This window comes from Ceraceosorus guamensis (genome assembly GCF_003144195.1).
Source record: "Ceraceosorus guamensis strain MCA 4658 unplaced genomic scaffold IE81scaffold_7, whole genome shotgun sequence".
NCBI lineage: Eukaryota > Fungi > Basidiomycota > Exobasidiomycetes > Ceraceosorales > Ceraceosoraceae > Ceraceosorus > Ceraceosorus guamensis.
The window spans coordinates 543,919-563,087 of NW_020290002.1; the positions used below are offsets into that span (position 1 = coordinate 543,919).

General features: G+C 56.7%; 9 protein-coding genes across 9 annotated transcripts; 4 read left to right on the forward strand and 5 right to left on the reverse strand.

Moving 5' to 3' along the window:
• Positions 1 to 114: 114 nt before the first annotated feature.
• On the reverse strand, positions 115 to 1,348 carry IE81DRAFT_230550 (hypothetical protein). The gene has a single exon (XM_025511120.1). It carries the CDS (start codon positions 1,162 to 1,164, stop codon positions 316 to 318), a length of 849 nt encoding a protein of 282 aa, XP_025372292.1. The 5' UTR covers positions 1,165 to 1,348; the 3' UTR covers positions 115 to 315.
• A 251-nt stretch (positions 1,349 to 1,599) lies between these two features.
• On the forward strand, positions 1,600 to 3,578 carry IE81DRAFT_320745 (hypothetical protein). The gene is made up of 5 exons (XM_025513123.1): positions 1,600 to 2,068; positions 2,343 to 2,645; positions 2,726 to 2,871; positions 2,959 to 3,224; positions 3,307 to 3,578. Exons 1-5 carry the CDS (start codon positions 1,933 to 1,935, stop codon positions 3,494 to 3,496), a joined length of 1,041 nt encoding a protein of 346 aa, XP_025372293.1. The 5' UTR covers positions 1,600 to 1,932; the 3' UTR covers positions 3,497 to 3,578.
• A 1-nt stretch (position 3,579) lies between these two features.
• On the reverse strand, positions 3,580 to 5,369 carry IE81DRAFT_230684 (nagb/rpia/CoA transferase-like protein). Its single transcript, XM_025511121.1, has 4 exons — positions 4,520 to 5,369; positions 4,108 to 4,433; positions 3,852 to 4,032; positions 3,580 to 3,776 (listed from the first exon to the last, which is right to left on the reverse strand). Exons 1-4 carry the CDS (start codon positions 4,958 to 4,960, stop codon positions 3,663 to 3,665), a joined length of 1,062 nt encoding a protein of 353 aa, XP_025372294.1. The 5' UTR covers positions 4,961 to 5,369; the 3' UTR covers positions 3,580 to 3,662.
• Positions 5,370 to 7,720: 2,351 nt separating this feature from the next.
• On the forward strand, positions 7,721 to 9,218 carry IE81DRAFT_283206 (Pkinase-domain-containing protein; the record flags this gene model as incomplete). The annotated part of the gene is made up of 8 exons (XM_025511560.1): positions 7,721 to 7,785; positions 7,862 to 7,943; positions 8,011 to 8,256; positions 8,328 to 8,578; positions 8,648 to 8,783; positions 8,826 to 8,897; positions 8,980 to 9,095; positions 9,170 to 9,218. Coding segments are annotated over 8 exons (1,017 nt in total), but the record flags the coding sequence as incomplete, so codon positions are not given.
• A 727-nt stretch (positions 9,219 to 9,945) lies between these two features.
• On the reverse strand, positions 9,946 to 12,408 carry IE81DRAFT_320748 (putative 3-deoxy-D-arabino-heptulosonate 7-phosphate synthase isoenzyme). The gene is made up of 7 exons (XM_025513124.1): positions 12,031 to 12,408; positions 11,722 to 11,892; positions 11,543 to 11,600; positions 11,244 to 11,456; positions 11,083 to 11,090; positions 10,579 to 11,016; positions 9,946 to 10,496 (listed from the first exon to the last, which is right to left on the reverse strand). The coding sequence occupies exons 1-7, from the start codon at positions 12,113 to 12,115 to the stop codon at positions 10,216 to 10,218; spliced, it is 1,254 nt and encodes a 417-aa protein (XP_025372296.1). The 5' UTR covers positions 12,116 to 12,408; the 3' UTR covers positions 9,946 to 10,215.
• Positions 12,409 to 12,807: 399 nt separating this feature from the next.
• On the reverse strand, positions 12,808 to 14,852 carry IE81DRAFT_320749 (putative ubiquitin-conjugating enzyme E2). Its single transcript, XM_025513125.1, has 6 exons — positions 14,447 to 14,852; positions 14,217 to 14,331; positions 13,736 to 13,831; positions 13,587 to 13,622; positions 13,337 to 13,463; positions 12,808 to 13,256 (listed from the first exon to the last, which is right to left on the reverse strand). The coding sequence occupies exons 1-6, from the start codon at positions 14,471 to 14,473 to the stop codon at positions 13,205 to 13,207; spliced, it is 453 nt and encodes a 150-aa protein (XP_025372297.1). The 5' UTR covers positions 14,474 to 14,852; the 3' UTR covers positions 12,808 to 13,204.
• On the forward strand, positions 14,323 to 14,863 carry IE81DRAFT_230879 (hypothetical protein). Its single transcript, XM_025511122.1, has 2 exons — positions 14,323 to 14,356; positions 14,447 to 14,863. Exon 2 carries the CDS (start codon positions 14,559 to 14,561, stop codon positions 14,790 to 14,792), a length of 234 nt encoding a protein of 77 aa, XP_025372298.1. The 5' UTR covers positions 14,323 to 14,356; positions 14,447 to 14,558; the 3' UTR covers positions 14,793 to 14,863.
• Positions 14,864 to 14,989: 126 nt separating this feature from the next.
• On the forward strand, positions 14,990 to 16,456 carry IE81DRAFT_339722 (P-loop containing nucleoside triphosphate hydrolase protein). The gene is made up of 2 exons (XM_025515582.1): positions 14,990 to 15,639; positions 15,725 to 16,456. The coding sequence occupies exons 1-2, from the start codon at positions 15,153 to 15,155 to the stop codon at positions 16,393 to 16,395; spliced, it is 1,158 nt and encodes a 385-aa protein (XP_025372299.1). The 5' UTR covers positions 14,990 to 15,152; the 3' UTR covers positions 16,396 to 16,456.
• On the reverse strand, positions 16,399 to 18,998 carry IE81DRAFT_320752 (mitochondrial carrier). The gene is made up of 6 exons (XM_025513126.1): positions 18,524 to 18,998; positions 18,077 to 18,155; positions 17,854 to 17,999; positions 17,712 to 17,775; positions 16,840 to 17,632; positions 16,399 to 16,748 (listed from the first exon to the last, which is right to left on the reverse strand). Exons 1-6 carry the CDS (start codon positions 18,794 to 18,796, stop codon positions 16,706 to 16,708), a joined length of 1,398 nt encoding a protein of 465 aa, XP_025372300.1. The 5' UTR covers positions 18,797 to 18,998; the 3' UTR covers positions 16,399 to 16,705.
• Between the last annotated feature and the right edge of the window lie 171 nt (positions 18,999 to 19,169).

A 19,169-nucleotide genomic window follows, 5' to 3' on the forward strand; every position in this document is an offset into this window, starting at 1 on the left:
TGCTGGCAGTGACAGGTAAAAAAAGCCCAAAAGCCGCAGGCCTTGAGCTTAATTTGGGCGGACGAAGCGAGATGAGCTTGAGGTATTATGTGCCCTTGGGGCTTCATTTGGTGCATGACCTCGGGGTCAGCAATGTAAACCGTGCGAGTACTGCACGCCTCTGTCTTGACGAGTGACGTGAGTTGAGCCCCATTCAAGAGTGCGAGTGAGCGCAAGCCACTCGCATGATTCGTGTTTGCGAGATGTATGCGCTGTCGGCCGTCCGAGTGGGTCTGGCGCTGCGGATGCGGGCCAAAGACATGCGCGTTGAAGCCATCACAGCCTATCCATCTGTCTTTCGGCGCCCGTCATCTTGCTCTCCACCTGATCCACTTCCTCTCCTAGTCCGCGCAGCATATCCGTTTGTTCTTGCAGCTCTTGATTGATAGCCAAGCCTATTTGCCTCTGTCTGCGGAGCACCGCCGCCAAGTCTCCCAAGCGAGCATCCTGCGAGTCCATCTGTCCTTGCTGCAGCTTGACCAGTCCTTCGTCATCTAGAGCCCGTGTCTGATGAGTCTCGACTGGCGGGGGCGGGGCACCCAACGTCCTGCTGGTCGCGCCTTGATGCGGCCGATTGGGGGCTTGCCCAGCATACGACCCTGGCACATAAGGCTGCCTCGGTGCTGTGATGCGTTGCGACCCTGGTTTCCCGGAGCCCGAGGCATCTTGGCTGGGTAAAGCGGGTGTTGCTACAGACAGGGCCTTTTTGTCGCTAGGCGCCAATTCGATAAATGTGGCAAACTCCGGTGCTTGTCTCCACCTCGAGTCGGCACAGCTGAGGATTGCTCTCATGTACCGTTCCAAGCCGGCCCGCCTCTCTCTCGTCTCTTCATCTTCTGCTGGCTTGTTCGTGCGTGCCACGGCTGCTTCGCGGCTCAAGAGACCGCCTAAGGAACCGATGGCACGGATGGTGTTTCTAGCCGCATGCTTGGGTGGGAAAGCAGCAGGCGGATTACCCAAGCTACTCAGCGTGGTATGAAGCGCTAAGAATTCGCTGTAACGACGCCAGACTGTCCAGCTGCGGACTGGCAGAGCCACGCGCAGAGCGTAGACAGTATGCTTAGGTGATGGACTTGTACGAGTCTCTGACGAGGGCAAGGTGATGGACTGAATTGGGGCCGTCATCTTTTTGCACGATGATGTCTCAAGACGGGCCGGCGCGTCGCTAGGTCGAGTCCGGGTGCAAGGCAGGCAAAGCTGGCGGAGGGGTCAATGGAGGCTGAGACCGCACTAAATTGGTCACTTGTGGCTGCCGATGTCCAGCCATCCGCACATCTGTGATGGTTGCGGAAGCTGCAGACAGCGTGTGTAAATGGCGTCGAGAGACGCACCATCGGCGGCAGGGGCCGGTGAGGCGGTGTGCATGCATGGCGAGAGGGCCGATACAGCCAGGATCACGTGATGCGATCGCAAGCAAGGAACGGAACATCGCTCGAGCCCGCGATGATGGATGCGCGCGAATATTCCGCGCGGCCGGCCCGAATTTTGGTCAACGTAGAGAAATGCTCACACTCTCTCACACTGCCGAAGTGCCTGTGCAGCGAGCTTCAGATCTTCTTCCCCGTGACGCTAACCAAGCTCGCGTGCACGAGCACATCCATGCAGCAGCACAGAGCAGCCAATTTTGGCAGGTGTGTTCCGCGCTGCAGCGCACATCATGCAGCAGCAGAGAGCGGAGCATAGCAGAGCACAGCAAGCAGGTCATATTGAAAGGTTGCAAATCGGACGATCTCGCTCGTCGTTCCATCAAAAGCGGGCTCGACACACTTGACTTCACACCCAAGGGCCACTCGAATTCTCTCGTTCTCAACCACCATCGCACCCGTCCTCCCGGCGACGATCACATCTTCAGAGCTCTGTTCACCCGCTCACCACTACCCGATACCTGCAACCATGGCTCCTACCGCTACCAACGTCCGCAATCTGGACGGCATCAAGAACTACACCGCTTTCTGGCAGAAGGACTCCAAGACGGACAGCAAGACGGACCAGGACAATCGCCTCAGCGAGTACACCAGCGTCGTCAACGGTGAGTATCTCGGCAAGTCCATCTTCGAGCTGTCCGATGTCTTTCAGGGGAGCAAGTGCAGTGCTGCAGGGCGGGTGGGCCACCGCAGTGGCTATTGTTGGCCAAAGCGCAACAGGTACCCCTTGTATGCGCTCAACTCTCGTGTCGAAGTCTCAGGCTGCTCGCTAAGCTACATCGACGCCGCATACAGCGTCGCCATCATGCCTCCTTTTCACTTTGCTAGAGCGTCCAGACCGCAACATCCACTGACAGAAGCTCTGCGCCCTCTTATCAGGCTATTACGATGGTGCCACTGACCTGTACGAGTACGGCTGGGGTCAAAACTTCCACTTCGCCCGCTACTACCCTGGGGAAGCGTTCTATCAAGCTATCGCACGACACGAACACTACCTAGCCTTTGCAATGCACCTCAAACCCGGTATGCGAGTCCTGGATGTAGGCTGTGGTGTTGGAGGACCTGCGAGGGAGATTGCTCGCTTTGCCGGAGTCGAGATTGTTGGCCTCAACAACAACGACTACCAGATCGAGCGCGCCAACAGGTATACCAAAAAGGCTGGTCTGGAGAAGCAAGTGTCGTGTGAGTTTGCAAGGTGGTGCTGGAGGCGCTGGTGCTGTCCTAAAGAGAGAGAGCACTGATTCGGTAGACATCATTTACAGTCACTAAGGGCGACTTCATGAAGCTAAGAGAGCAATTCGGTGAGAACAGCTTCGACGCTGTGTATGCCATCGAGGCAACTTGCCACGCCCCGTCCTGGGAAGGTATCTATGGCGAGATTTTCCGGGTCCTCAAGCCAGGTGGATACGTAAGTCAAGCAAGTGAGCGATTTGTCTGAGCAGGCCATGTCGCTCATCAAATACTCTCCTTTTCCCTTTCCACCCCCACCCTTCAGTTCGGCCTGTATGAGTGGTGCATGACCGACGCGTGGGACGCTTCTAACCCCGAGCACAAGCGTATCGCACACGGTATCGAGGTTGGAGATGGAATTCCAGAGATGAGACCAATCAAGGCGGCTCGATCAGCTCTCAAGCAGGTCGGCTTCCAGATCGAGACGGACGTCGACTTGGCAGATGTCGGAGACAAGATCCCTTGGTACTACCCCTTGGAAGGCGACATTCGCAAGGTGCAGACTCTGTGGGACATCTTCATGTGCTGGCGGTGAGTGGCTAGGTGTGGGGTCGTGGGGCAGAATTGCGAAAGAAGCTTGGTGCTCACAGCTCCACCCTATACCTGCACACAGTATGACTTGGGTCGGCAAAGTCACTACGCAGACCACTGTTCGCGTGCTGGAGACTGTCGGCATCGCACCTAAGGGTACCTACGACGTCGGAGAGTCTCTCAAGGTGGCTGCTGAGGCGCTCGTAGCGGGAGGCAAAGCCAAGCTCTTCACCCCCATGATGCTCTTTGTCTCTCAAAAGCCTCAAGCTTGAGGTGATGCCAAGCTGCCGGGGTGGAGGACAGATCATTGTACATACTTCGCGAATCAATGACACTTTCTTTTGCACTTTGAAAGCTCTCGAGGTCGCGTGCCCAGACACGCAAGGGGCTGCACACGCTCCATTTTGCGGACTGTGCTCTTGTGTCTTGGCTAAAGCACTAGTCCGCTCCACCATACACCGACAAGAGCGCGTCTCCAACGCCCGAGCTGGTTGCGAGGACGCCGACGTCGGAGAAGAGGGCAGCGAGGAGATGTGGCGGTGTGTAGTCCACCTGGCGTGAAAGCGTAGTGTTAGGATCGATGAGGAGCTGGCACACACGAATCTTTGAGGCCGCTTTTGAGCTCACCAAGGGATTCAGATCCTCCATGGCTTGTGTCATGCGGTGCTCCGAGGCACCGCCACCTATCCTTCCGCTCGCCGAGCCCTTCGCGTCTGATGGTGCCTCGGGCGGAGTCAATGGCAGAATGTGCCGTCTCGATGTCGGCACATCGTGCTGAGAAAGGGGAAAAACTCGCAAGAACTTGAAGCTGCAAGAGCGCGCGAGCGACCGGGCTTCAGCGGCTCGAGGTGTGTCTGAGCGAGCTTGAGCACGAGCAACTCACCTCTCCGCAGCCGCGTAACAGGGTCTATCGCTGGCCTTTGCAATCAGTGCCAATTGCAATGTTCCGACCGCATTGAGCAGTCCTCCACTCTCGCAGACGCCCTCGGCGCCGACCAGTACGAGATCCACCTTTGACATGATGTATGCAGCGGCGGAGTCACACACCACCGTGCAAGGGATGCCGGCCGCTTGAAGCTCGTTGTAAGTCTTGATACCCAAGCCCATAGGTCGGGCTTCTGTGACGTAAACGCTTGGACGTCGGCCAGCTTCGGCAGCTGCTAGGAGGATGTGCATCACTACCCGCGAGTAAGAGTGAGTGAGGATCACCTGTGAGTGCGAGCCATAGGTCGTTTGTCTTGTTCAGTAGCAGCACAACGCATAGAGCAGAGGTGAAGACGAGACTAAGTGCTTACCGCGTCGTCCTTGATGAATGACATAGCCCTCTTTGCAATGACGTCTCTACACAAGGGCACAGTCTTGCCCGCATATTCCCTGGCAACGGCAATCAGGTCCCTCTTCATCTCTTCGAATTCTCGATCTCCCCAAGCCATAGCGCCCACCAATCTGGCAAACAGATCCAGGCCAGCCGTCGCAGGAACAGGATTAGACAGAGCATCCTTGAGCTCTTCGGAAGCCTTCTTGAGCAGTGTGGTGAGCTCCGTGGTCGTCTGAACGGATGTCATAGATATCAGGTCGCAAAGGCTGAGCATGGCGGCGATGGGCATGGGCATGTCGGCGGAGGATGCGAGATGCGCTTGATATGAAGAATGCACATCGAAAGACGCCGTCTTGACGCTCGATCCAGATCGGCCTGTTTCCTTCGACTCAGCATCATGGAGAGGTGCGAGAGCCATGATGACGATTGCTGAGCAGAAGAGGAGCTAGATGCTCACCCTCGGGCTGCGTACTCGAAACGGGAACGCTACAGAGTCAGCTGGTGCTGCTGGCTACGCGAGGCGTACGGTCTTGAAGTAGTTTTTGCTGCTATTCTGGCTGCAGCTTGTGGCGCAATCGACGATGTGTTAGCAGCTTCAGACGAGGTTGCTTGCAAGGGAAGCACGTTGGAGGAGATGATACCGCACTTCGTCCTGAGGTCGGAGCGGATGCGGGCGCAACAAGGGTGCGCGCTTTTGAGTCGATCAAGTCGGCCAACACGTCGTTTGCATGGGTGTGCTCCTTGAATATGATGACTTGCTACGATGTGGTGAAGGTGGGTGAACAGTTTGCCTTGCTTTGGAAGCGCTGATTCCTTGAGCACTTCAGGGCGGCGTGTGCAGATATGAGGGTCAGTCTTGACTGGTTTGTGCTGTTACAGGCCGTGGTGCATGGTGGGACGCAGAACCCTCCTCGAATCACGGCACGTGATCGGCGGTGCGATGAGCGCGCATCACGTGGCGGAGATCCGAGGCCATATCACACGTCTATACCGAATCGTGTCGTCCGCATACCTCTCGTTCGCAAGGCTGCTCGCATCTTTGGCCCTCCATCCTTGCCGGCATCCCAGAGTACTCATCGTCGCTCGCAGAAGTCTCTGAATCGTCACAGAGACAATCGCCTTCAACGGCCGCCGAAGCGCGCTGTAGGATCATTCTCTTTGCCCCGCACGAGGGCACAACCTGCCTCTGAGTCACTCGCGCTGCGCTCGTCTTTGCACACCGGTGGTCTCCTCTCTTCCACTCTTGCTAGGCAAAAGCTTCGCCAGAAACGTGCAGAACCCCGTAGACAGTAAGGAATCGTGCATACAAAGCATGTCAGCGATTCAAAGAGGCAGGCCAAGCGGCTCAAGCAGCGACTCTCGAATGCTCAACATCCTTGGAACTTCCCAAGCCACACGCCAGGAAGGGTCAGACGACGCATCAGAGGAAGGCGCAATCACGCCTCCTTCCCACGGCCGCCCAACTTCCTTCAATGTCAGAGGAAGCGCCAATGGGGCTTCTTGGCAAGCATCTGACCTGCAGCGGTCGCAGCAGCGATCACAGTTGGGTGCGGCAAGGCTGTCGGAGGAAGATGAGCATTCCGCGCCTGCACCGGAGCATCGCTCGAGCAGACCTTATCTGCCACGGACACCAATGAGACCAGCGGGGAGTCATGAGCAGCAACAAGGACCAGAAAAGCTTGATGGATCCAGATCAGCAGGTGATCGAAGTCCAAAGGCTACTGACTCTTCCTTTCACAGGAGTGCAAGGCGTCCCCGCAACGAGTCTCCCAAGGAGGCATTGCACGACGAGGCTCGCACTTACGCGGATAATCATGCTCCTGAATCTCGTCGCGATTCTTGGGAGTATGATCGCAGCTCTAAGCGAATGCGTAGAGAAGCCTCGCGGTCTCCTTCGGCGCATAGCCACCACTCGAGGGGGGATCCGAGGCGAGCGGACCATCAATTCAAGTCGGAAAAGCATCGCACCGATCGCTGGACACCAGAGCGAGAACGCTACGGAAACCATCGTGATGAACGAAGCTCGCGCCGTCGGGTAGAGGAGAACGGCCGATCGGATCATGACAGACATCGAGATCGCTACGACGCAGGTCTTGGCAGAGATAGTCGCATACAAGAACTAGAAGGAGGGTATGATCGTGAGAGGAGGCGACATGAAGACGACAGAGATGCGGATCGTGTCTTGGATCGCCACATTTCGAGGCACAGTCGTGACAATTACGACCGAGAATGGCATCGCCGTGAGAGGGAACGTGAAAGGGAACGCGAGTACCCGGACCATCATCGAGAGCGCAGCGATCGACGCCGAGGCATTGTTCACCCGGAAGAAGGTCGACTCACACGAAACGAGAGGAGCTTGCAGTCCGAGCGAAATGCTCATGCGCGCAGGTCGAGGTCACCCCACTATCAAGACGAGGATCTCAACTTGCGCCGACGTCGCAGACCGAGCTCTCCTTCCTATCGGGATGATGATGCCTACACTTTCAGACGTCAAGAGCAGAGGCATGGCACTCCTCATCGCGTAGATCGCTCGAATCGAAGTTACTACGACGAATATAGGGGGCAGGGAGAGGACGTGGCCTGGGGAGCTCGTAGAGTGGATCGCGAGGTTGCGGAGAGCGATTCATCGCGGCAACGTGCTGAGCGGCGCCACGACTCACCAGAGAGAACTCTTTCTCGCAAAGCGTCGTCCATCTCTTTGAAAGCGAAAGCCAGCTTGCAAGACTTTTCTGCTTCGTCTAACAAGACGCACAACAAAAATCATCTCCCTAGCTCGGGGGATCCCGATCTGCAACAGGAGCCAGACGAACCCGCACCACCTGCAACGCCACCTCCGCCCTCCGAGCAGCCACCTCCGCCTGAGCTACTGCCCTCCCCACCGGCGCCTCTAGCGCTAGTCGATGAAGATGGCGACGTTAGGATGCGGGATGCGAGCGCTGTCCCTTCTACTTTGACGGGCGCTCGCAGTGTCGGTGCCCGGACAAGTGGATGGCGAACAGGCGCACACACGTCCAGAACCAACGCTAGCAGCATTGACTCTTTCAGCCCTGCTTTGTTCAACGGAGACGCCCCCAATCGGCATCCAAAGGACGATGATGTCGATCGTGGGCCGCCTACAGTCAGCGAGCGAGTCCGACGCCGCAACAGAGCTCAACCGGTCCCTTTGGAGCACCGCATTTTCAAGGGTTGTAGCCCCGTTGACATGTACGACGTGGGTCAAAAACTTGGTCAAGGGACGTTTGGGTGAGTGACAGCATGGGGACCCGCATTCTAGCCATGTTCAATCTCCCTTGCTCACGATCGAATTCACTCGATGCAGAGTCGTCGAGCGCGCGAAGCATAAGGTGACAGGCAACGATGTCGCCATGAAGCGTGTGACCATACACGATGAGAAGGACGGCGTGAGTCGGAGCGATGCTCGTGGTGCAATCGATAGACGCTCACCTGCTACCTACACCGTCTTTGCAGTTTCCTTTGACGGCTATACGCGAGATCAAATTGCTCAAACGCCTGTCTCATCCTGCCATTGTGCCAGTCATAGATATGGCATACAGACGCTTCTCTGACCGCCGACCAAGGGAAATCTACATGATCGAACCCTACATGGACCATGACTTGAATGGCATGCTGGAGAACCCTTCCATCAGCTTCACGCCAAGTCAGATGAAGCTGTACATGAAGCAGCTTCTCGAGGGAACGCTCTACATGCATCAGGTAAGTCCTCTCGCATTTGCATAGTGTGACGATGGGCGGATGAGCTCATGTCGGGCTTGCGTGCCTCTCAGAATAAGATCTTGCACCGAGATATGAAGGCTGCAAATCTCCTGATAAACAACGAGGGCCAGCTGCAGATCGCAGACTTTGGGCTTGCCCGGCCTTTCAGAGATCCGGGACATGCTTGGAAGCGGGACGGGTGGAAGGGTGGTGATGCTGCTCAGGCGTACACGGAGATGGTGGTCACGCGGTGGTATCGGCCGCCGGAACTGTTGGCTGGCGAGCGAAAGTATGGCCCACCCATCGATATGTGGGGTCTGGGGTAAGTCGCAAAGAGGCTCAGCACATCATTGCGCGCTTCTTCTGATCAGATGCACGCTCGCCCTGCCAGATGTATCCTCGCCGAAATGGTCATCAAGGGACCCCTGTTCAAAGGCACTTCAGAGATCAATCAGCTCGAGCTCATAGCACAGCTGTGTGGCTCCCCAAACGAGAAGAACTACCCCGGCTGGAATAGCCTGCCTGGTGTCAGGAATGCAAGAGCTGATGGCCGACCTTCGTCCGATGAGGAGCCAGGCCGCCATGACTTTGGTAATCACCCTCGCCGGGTGATTGAGCACTTCACGAAGGGACCGGTCAACGTGTGAGTTGAGGACTCCCTCAGTTGGAGGTGGCAGGGGAAGGACTGACGTTGGGAAGTTGATATTTGTCAGACGACAAGAGCTAGCAGACCTTATCGACAAACTCTTAGTGCTGGATCCAAGGAAGCGTATGACGGCAGAAGAAGCCCTGCAACACGAATGGTTCTGGCAAACTCCTTACCCTGCGCTGCCGACTTCGTGAGTCTTCTTGAGCATCAGGCCCGGCTGTGTCGAGTGGTGCTGACCCGAGACCTTGTCCGTCGCTGTCGCAGCCTGCCACGCTATGAGGCTTCCAAGGAGATAGACAGGCAGCAATTGCGTGAGGGTCGGAAGAGAACGCACGCTCCGCCTGCCCGTCCACCCCAACCGCCTGTCGCCATGCTACAACCAATGCAGGCCGGCATGCCTCGCATGGCTAATGGCGCCCCCACAAGCATGGCTTTTGCCGATCCCGTATCTATGCATCCGCTCAACAATCCATCTCGAGCATCAGGCATCTCCCACGGCCAGGGAATGGGGCCGGCAAACACGAGTCAATGGGGTCACCCACATCCCGTGCAGCAGCAGGTACCCCCGCCTCGAGCGGGAGCGGGAGCGTTCATGGGTTTGGCGAATGGAGGCGGCCAAATGCATCATGCGGGCCCAAACGCCGGGCCGAGTCAAGTCGGCTACCCGCAGTCTCGTGGGCCTCCACCTGGGTCGCAGACCTTTTCACAATCTGGACTTCCGCCCCGCCCAAGCTTTGTCCCAGACTCTACGCAGATGCATCAGCAGCACAGACCTGGTCCGCATCCTTCCCGTGGATATCCTCTTCCTAACTCGGGTCCTGGAAATGGTCAGCTCCCACCTTACCAGCCACCTCCACTCGGTCGCCAGCGTCCTCAGGCATACGACTACGACTACTGATCCTAGGTCTTGCATCGTGGAGTGCCGAATTCGCGAGATCCTTCGATGCACAACCTAAATTGGGACCCCAGACGATCCAAAGATCGTCGCTTGTATCATACTTCCCGCCGCATCGCACCTCGTGCCAATGTGCTGTCAAGTCATGTCATACTTATATATTAAAGCGGCCGCGGATGGGTCGAGTGAAGGATGGACGGCGCGCGGTGGCGTCATATTCTTCGTGAGTAAATCTGCACGCTTTTGGGGACACAAGCTTTGTCAACGACGAGCATGGTCTGTTTCTGAGCACCAGATAAGCGGCGCTTGAAATGTCGAAAGTAGACGGATTTTAGAAGAGAGCTAGGCAGAAGAGCAGCATTGGGCAGCGTCGAAAACGGCGTAGAAGCTGGCACACCAATCGCGAAGAAGTGTATCAGGCGCCCTTTCCGAGGGTGGCCAGCACGTCATCGTTGAATCCGCCTTGAGCCTGTGTAGGGTTCAGCAAGATATCGTTGGGTCCTTTGCCATCGCCGTTGACGCCATTAGGGGCCAGGGGCAACAGTCCGTGCTGCGGGGCTTTCTGCCGGCGGGTTTGAACACCCTTCCTCAGCCTGTTCAGAGCATCTACAGTGGTGTCCCAGTTGATGCATGCGTCCGTCACACTCTGCCCGTACTTTAGCGTGGCGGGCCCAGTAGCTGGGATTGATTGCTTGCCTGGGCGCACGAAGAGATGGCACCGGTCTCAGCAAGGCCAGCACGAGTCAGGATGGCGCACTGTTACCGTCCACCTACTCACCCTCTACGTGGTTGCTCTCGAGCATCGTACCAACGATGGCCCAGCTCTTTTCCGTTCCGTCCGACAGCTGCTGCACAAGGCTGTCAACCACCTTGATCTGGTTCTCGTGCTTCTTCTCGCTGTTGCCATGAGAGCAGTCGATCATGATTCTATCGGGCAGCTTGGCATCCTTCAGCTTCTGGGTCGTAGTGGCGACGTGCTCGGGCGAGTAGTTTGGACCGCTGTTGGCTCCTCGAAGAATGACGTGGCATGAGTCGTTTCCTTCCGTTTCCACAATGGCGGACAAACCTTGCTTGGTCACCGACAAGAAGCAATGCGGAGACGAGCTGCTCTTGATAGCATCTACCGCTACTGACAATGAGCCGTCAGTGCCGTTCTTGAAGCCGATGGGCATGGACAGACCCGATGCGAGTTCTCTGTGTACCTGGGACTCGGTCGCTATGGAACGACGACGCGAACGTCAGCGGCACAGCTCACATCACACGCCGCACAAGAGACACTCACTTCGCGCACTGCCAAAATTCAGGGCAGAGAAAGGTGCGGCAGGGTCAGCAATGCCTGAAGGGGTTCGCTTGTCTGCACGGTTTTCACAGCACCTCGTCCTGCCGGCGAGAAGTCGCCTTCATCATCGCCTACCGAGCGCCAGTCTCCGCCCCCGCACTCACCCGATCGCCCCCCAAGAAACCAAGTCTGCTGTGTATTGAGGGCTAATGGTATCCAAAAACTCGGTTCCTGCCGGCAAGCCCATGTTGGCAACCTCAAGCAGCAATCCACGGGCCAGTCTCAGTCCCTTGTTGATTTGGTAGCTTCCATCCAGATTGGGATCGTTGATCAAGCCCTTCCATCCCACAGTAGTGCGTGGCTTCTCGAAGTAGACCCTGAGAGCGGATGCACAAGTCACATGCTTTAGATGAAGGGAAGTACACGTGTTGGGATGCGTGTGTGCGACATGCTGGACACTCACCGCATCACAATGTGAAGGTCCTCCCTGGCTTCGTCCGCGTAGGCCTTCAGCTTCTTGGCTGTAGGATGAATGCGGGTGAATGTGCGCCTCAGACATTGCGCAAGTCGTTCCTCCATCGCTGTGACTTTAGCTGACGAGCCTTTCCCTTGCATCTCCTCCTTCGTGCACGCGCAACTCACCGTACTCGATACCAGCCCTAACGTCGTGCACAGAGCAAGGGCCGACGATGACGAGCAGCCTATCATCTTCTCCCTTGACGATAGCGTCTGCGTGCTTGCGTCCCAAGATGACAGTCTGAGCACCAGTGATGGAGAGCGGGTACTCTTCCACAAGAATCTGAGGAGGGAGCACTTCAAGGAGTGGGAGCGAGCAAGAGAGAGAGAGAGACAAGGTGTGTGAGCCGCCAAGTCTGCTCATGATGAGAGCCATCTTTGACGAGTACACACACTCCTTCCGCCCACCAATATCTGCGCATCGTTGTGACTCACAAGGCTTGATGCGCTTGATGCGCCTGTCGTCGAGCTCGTTCAGAGCATCCTTGATGGCTACGTGAGCCTGAGGTGTGTTGGCCATGCTGAAATCTCTATCGCGCGGAGAGAGCGAGCAAGGGGATGGGGGGTGCAGTGACGCGAAGGAAGAATTGGTGCGGTAGGTTAAACAGAGACCAATGTGTCCCTGAAAGGAGCTCTTCTCAATGTGCAAGTGCTACATGAATACCGGTGCTGGATGAAGAAGGCGAAGCTTCTCACGATTCACGGCTCCTGTTGGAGCACCCCATCGCGCGCGCATGCATGCGCGGCAGCACCCGAAGTCGTGAGTAAAGGGCACGCTTCGGTCAAAAGTTCTTCTTGCAGCTATGTGCACGCGTGCGTCCGCATCATCTAGCTGCGTGGAGGGCCCCCGTCAATCTATTCTGTTGTGTGATTATAGCTTGAACTTGATGAATCGTGAATTCCACGACGGCCGAACGCAGACGCGGGGCTCGCACGTGACTCAGATCAGCCCACCTGATTGTTGATTCAAGATTGCTGTAACACGCCAGCGTCCGCGCATTTCAAAGCTCGATCCTCATGACTCAAAATATCGACGTATCGACCAGATAACATGGCATGCTTGCGCTCGGTCCATCTGATGGATGCTCTGCCTCAACGAAGCCATCAACACAAGTCGTGAGTGCGTCGACGATGTGCCCGCCGCCCCAGCTTGTTCGGATTTGAAGGGGACGAGTGTGCGCAGCAACGGACATCCTGCCGAGCTGATGACGGCTTCTACGTACCACATATATACCTGTTTGTACGTCCGCACAAGTCTCTCTTTGTCTACGAACTATCAGAGTGACGCAGTCTTTGAGGCGCTTTGGCCGGTAGGAAGACACGAGCTATGCCTTGCGAAGCATTGCAGAGTATCCACGTTTACAAATGCGTCAACACAAAACCTCAGCAATGCCGCAAGACACCTGGGAGTTTCAGACTGCGTGCCTCTCAGCAAGTATCCGTGCTTCTGTGTGCCATCATCGTTTCCGTGCATGTCTGATCGTGTACGCCCGTATCGTGGTGGGGCAGTAAGGATGTATCAGGCCTGCCTGCTGGTGCTCTGGCCGACGCGTTCCGGTCTGCATTCGGCTTTGGTGGCGGTGCCTTTCAGCGCAGGAGCTTGTGCAAATCACTTGGGGACCGCATACTGTTGTGTCCACCTCCTGCTCTCCTCGATCGCCCTGTCGAAGGATCAAGAAGTGTGTCGCATGAGACGTGTCAGAACGCATTCACGCGTTGGCTCGCATGGAACGGCACTCACGCTTTCTCGTCAGTCTTGTAGTGCTCGGCAACATCGTTGGCGAGAGGATCATCGGGATTGGGAGCAGACAAGAGGGCTTGGATGGATAGCAGAACGGTTCGGATCTGCAGAGCTGGCGACCATTTATCTGACGCGAAGGAAAGTCGTCAAAGATACCAGTGGGGTCGAGTCAGTCATCTTACTCAGAGACCTACGCTACCCTTCGCTGTGCGAGTCTGGGAGACGCAACGGAGGGCGCGCGCATGCTCACCCTTGAGAATGTCCAGACAAATTCGTCCCAATCGATCTATTGAAGGCCAGTCGCAGGAGTTGAAAGACGGGCAAGCGTATCAGCGGCCGCGAGCGCAAGTGCGAATGAGGTGATCCCAGTGCACTGCTGGGGAACCCGAAGTCACTGACCGATGTTGGGATGATAGATTTTGGTCAAAAATCTGACTTTGGGTGGCGCCATGGGATACTCTTCCGGCAAGAAGAGCTCAAGCTTGAATTTGCCGCCTTTATTTCGCGCGAGAGGGAGACTTGAGTTAGCACCAGTCCAGTCAGATTGGCACAACGGAGGTGCGGCATCGTTTCGCTCGCGCTGGATGCGCCGATCAGCTGTGCAACGGGCTTTGGGCTTGACACACAGAGATGAGACAGCCCTGTCTCTGTCGAAGACGACTTTTCTGAGGTGCAAAAGATCGCTACGAGTGTATTCCGGCAAACTTGTTGGCACATCGACACCCTGAGCAGCTTTGCATGCACTTCCACCACGCCCAGCACACGTCCAGGATTAAGTGTGCAGGGGCTTCGGATACACCCTAGCGCCTTGACCCCCTGCGGCATCACCTGTTCCCTCGCTCTCTGAGTAAGCAGGGTTTGAGGCTGCGGGTCTGCTCACCTTCGAAGGGGCTCTGTCCAGGTCCATCGACGATTACATCAAAATACCTCAGATTGTCTTCGTGTGGAGTAGCGCTGATGCCCGGTGCGGGATCAGAGATCAAGCGCTCCGTCTCCTGCGGGTGATGAATGCGGATGAGAGCAAAGAGAGCATACACAGGCATCAGAACCCACAAAGCGCTCGAGCGGCGCGTAGGAGGGCAGGGAGCGAGAGGTGCCGGGCGCACTCACCTTGATGATTCGCTTAGGCAGCGACATTGTGACTAAGCTGTTGGATGCTCGCTTTGCGCCGTTGCTTCCGCAGAGCAACGATGTTCGGCCAAAGGCTTGACCAGGTTTGCTTATGTCGACTGCGGGCTCAGATTGCCAAGCGGTTGTGAGAGCAGCTCGGAAGCTTGTGGATTGCAGTGGTGATCGTACAATAGCGCAGCGCGCTGTGCCTTGTGTGTGCGGCGTGCGAAGTCGTGCGAATGGATGTGACAGGCAGCGTATGATGCATAGGCGTGGATGTAGTATCGGTGTGGCAGGCGTGGTGTGGAGGTGCGAAGTGAAAGATTGGACTGACACTGCGACTTGAATCTTGAGTACGCGCAGAAGCGCCAGCCGCTATCTGCGTGTGAACAGCCAGGTATATACGGCACATGTCAGTGAGTGGGCTGTTCAACGCGCCGGCGGCCCTGTGGCTTGAGCGCATGTATGTTATGCGATGCATGATGCTGCAACCATAGAAGCGACCGACCGACCCCTTCACGTGCTTCCTCAGTCCTGCTCCACTCACACTCGAGACTCGCCCGGCCAGGACCGGAGTTTAGCTCTGCCGAAGAAGTGCTGCTTGTCTCTTGATCATCTCCCACGCCTCTCCTTCTTCTGCCACATTTACCGCCGTCTTCGCTTTGCCCACACAAATTCACTCATCGTTCAATCAAACCTGTCGCAAATGTCTGCTGCAACCAGCACTGCTGGGCCGGCCACCTCGGGCTCGGCCTCAGCCACACCGGCTCCGGATCCGAAGATAGCTCGGCGGCTTCAAAACGTCAAGAACCTCATCATCGTATTGTCTGGCAAAGGCGGCGTGGGCAAGTCATCCGTCACTTCACAGCTGGCGTTATCGCTCGCCTCTCAATCGGATCCCATTACGGGTCTTCGGAACAAGGTGGGGGTGCTGGACGTGGACCTGACCGGACCTTCTATACCCCGTATGCTTGGATTGGACGGACAAGCGGTCAGGCAATCTTCAGATGGCTGGGTGCCCGTGTATGCGGACAGGGAACAAAGTTTGGCTGTGATGAGTGTCGGATTCTTGTTGAGAAGCAAAAATGACAGCGTGGTGTGGCGAGGACCAAAGAAGAACGCTATGATCAAACAGTTCCTAGGAGACGTGCGGTGGGGTCCATTGGATTACCTCATCCTCGACACTCCGCCCGGTGAGTCAGACGTTGCCGAGGACTTGCTCGATACTTTCACAGCGCCGCATCACTTCTGACACTCGCGTTGGATCCGCCTTTCTAGGCACATCGGACGAGCATATATCACTTCTAGAGTATCTGCACCACTTCAACCCTTCCGCCATCATGGTGACAACGCCACAAGCCCTGTCTCTCGCCGACAACTTGCGCTCGCTAGACTTTACGAAGAAGGTGAATCTTCCCCTGCTAGGTCTGGTGGAAAACATGAGCGGCTACGTCTGTCCACACTGTACAGAGTGCACCAACGTCTGGGGAAAGGGCGGTGGAGAAGCACTTGCGGGCCGGGAGGGTTTAAGGTTCTTGGGCAGGATACCCATCGACCCGGGCCTAGTCAGAGTTCTGGACGATGCTAAGGAAGAAGCGACTAAGGCTGTGCACGAGGCCAAGATGGGCCCCATGGCGCCAACTTTCAACGATCCGAGCAGCGGAAACAGCATAGCAAAGGAAGTCGAGAATTTGCAGCTGACCAAAGAGGATGCGCAAGCGCAAGCCGAGTCTACCAGCTCGATCACTCGGCCCCTCGCTCCTCTGTCCAACGTCGCTCCTCCCGCAATAGCAGCCGAGAGCTCGACACCGGCAGGCACGGCATTGAGCAGAACCATAATACAGCGGTACAGGGACAGCGCTACCTTCCCGATCTTCCAAATCATCACCAGCAAGATCATCCAGGCTGCTGCCGAACATGCTCACCAACGCACAGCTGGTTATCCTTGAGGTGTGCGACTAGTGCCTCTGGAGGGTCGCCTGTGCAAATTGCTATACCATTATCAATGCTACTCCAGCGTGAGACTGTGTCTTGAGGTATGTGCAATGGTCGACTCGCCCGCCAAGAGTTTGGTGCGGCCGTCTTGGCCTAGATCGGCTCTTATATCTATCAAAAGTATGCGAGTATGCTAGCGTTCCGAGCAGGTGCGCTGACGAATCGCGTGGTTGCTGATGCCGCCTTGCAGGTCGCGGTGGAAGAAGCCACCAGCTTGGCTTGGATCAGCAGACATGTGCAAAGGCCGACAGGGCAAGTGAGATCTCAAATGCCCATTAAGCGCTTGATGCTGAGCCACGTCGCGAAGCTGAGTGGGCAAGGTGCAGCACACAAGGCGCTATGAGCGTACTGAACGATGCACAGCGAAGCGAGCAATCGCTCGAGGCCCGCGGACTCACGATATACTGGTCATGGGAACCACCTTGAGGAAGCCGATGCTAAGGCCCACGTAGAATCCTCTCCATCCCGAAGTTTTCCAGATCCACAGGGCGGTCTCCCCCATTCCCAGCATGGCGCCCGGCCTTATGATTCCTCCGACCTGCTGTCTCCTCCGGATCACCTCAAAGGGATACGCAGCGGTCTGACTGATTGCGCCTGCCAGCGCTCCAGCGCTAAGATCCACCATCGTCTTGGAAGGCCACCACCATTTTCTTCTCGCTCTCAATGATGACGACTCGTTCGGAGATTCTTGTGGGAATGCGCCTTGAAGCAGCGTTTTACACCGCCCAAAGACTAGGAAAGATGTTCCTGCATATGGGACCATTCCGAGCACTGTAACGCTAAAGCCTCGATAGAACTTCAAGAGTGGCATGCGTGCTAACATAGCTGCTCCTGCTTTCACTGTCGGTGTCGGTGGGGCTGGTGGCACTGGCGATGCAGCCGTTGCTCCGGCTGCAATGGCTCGTGATTGAACAGCACTGGTGGTCAAGCCAGCCGACGCTGCTGCGTGCGCCGATGTACCAGCAGCGACATTCGCAGCTCCCGCTGCTGCTGACGAGCTCGTAACAGCAGCTCCAGGCCGGCCAGCTCTTCGACGCGCGTCTCCTGAGAAAGGCGCCTCGGTGCTCCCCTCGGTGTAGATCTTTCGCACTATGCGCATGAGCGACCCTGAACTTTTCTTCCTCTTCGTCTCGAATGCTAACCGCACCCGTATCAATTCGAGCGGATACGTCAAGAAGACAGACAACACCCCTGCATCCCCCCGCCAAGAAAGTATCAGCTCTGCTGCAGCTCCAAGAGCGGCAATAGCCAGCACAGGCCTCCCACTCACCTGAGGTGGAGCCTGCAAGGAATAGGCGAGCCGATGTCTCCTGCTCGGGCGTTGGCATCAGAAGCTGCAAGGAAGTGACAGAGATGCACAGATGAGGTCACCCTTCTCAATCGGAGAGCAGAGATCGTCGAGCTCGACTCACAAAGTGCATCCTGTCATACGCCATGTACTTGATAGCAGCGTAGGGAAATATCCTCAGCAGTGTAGCAGAATGACCTTGAAAGAGCGCTGTGGGTCCTTGATCTCTGACAATAGAACCTGCAGCTGTGAACACTCCGGTCCATTTACCTGTGAGGTGTAGACGCGCGGCGAGCAACGGTGTGAGGATTCACACGATCAAGCAGATGGTCGCGCTGCCAACTTACCGCTATACTTCTGGAACTCTGGATTTTGTGCTTGGAAGAGGATTTTGACCCGATCCAGGGGAGCGATCGCTGTCTTGGCCTGCATACACGGAGAGTTTCGGATTCAGAGGGCGCCGTTCAGAGGTAATAGTGAGATGCTCGGTCGATTGCAATGCTGTGGTCTCTGGATCAGACAAACAGGGCCCGATATAACCCCAAGCACCGCACCGCACCGCACCCTTCCGACCCAAGGCAAGCCGCCTCCCGGAGCGCAAACAGCGCTTCGAATCCTGCAGAGGACCACACAACGGAGCTAGCCTGCTTGGTCTCACCCTCTGGCGGTCAAAGCTGCGTTCAGCACTCTCCCCAAAGCTGCGCTCTCCTCGCTCGTCGAGACCTCTACCTAGTCCTAGTGACCTTTACAATCATCGTTGAATCTATCGCCGCCTCCCTTTCGGACTGACTCACCACACACCCTGCCACACCACCTGCCACACCACTGCGCAGGACATAGTCCAAGCTTTGCTTATCCAATGCTCGTTTCCCTTTTGCACTCGTGTGCGTGTCATCCACCTCTCTCGCCTTGCCCTTGTCCAGGCTCGAGCTTGTCAGGCGGTCCGCGTGCAAGGCAGATGAGCCCTGTGACCGCTGCTGCTCAGCAGTGGCCGTCTGACCATGGCCTGACGCTTCGTCGGTCTCGCATACTGGCGGCGAATGTTTGGCAGCGGGCAGGCGCGCCATCCTTCTTCTTGCCTTTCAATCCTGCCTTCCAAGTGATGAGCTACGTCAAGCCGTTAGGCGTGTTGAGGTGGAAACCGCTACAGCAGCCCAACTCAATGAACTTCGGTGTTGTGCGATGGCGGATGTCAGAGTAGGGAGGGCTGCGCAGTGAGAGGCCGAAGGTTGAAATGCGCGTCCTCGGATAGGTCAGGAAGTCACGGAGTTCAAGCGAGCGAGCGAGTGACAGTTCGAGCCGCACGACACGCCTCGAGAAGTTAGCCGGGGGTCGGGCGCGCCTCCGCGCTTGTCCGATAGCGTGCAGCGCGCGCGCGCGTTGCTCCGATGGCCGAGGCCGGTCGGTCATCGGGTCCAGCCAGGATCTGCAATCTGCTCG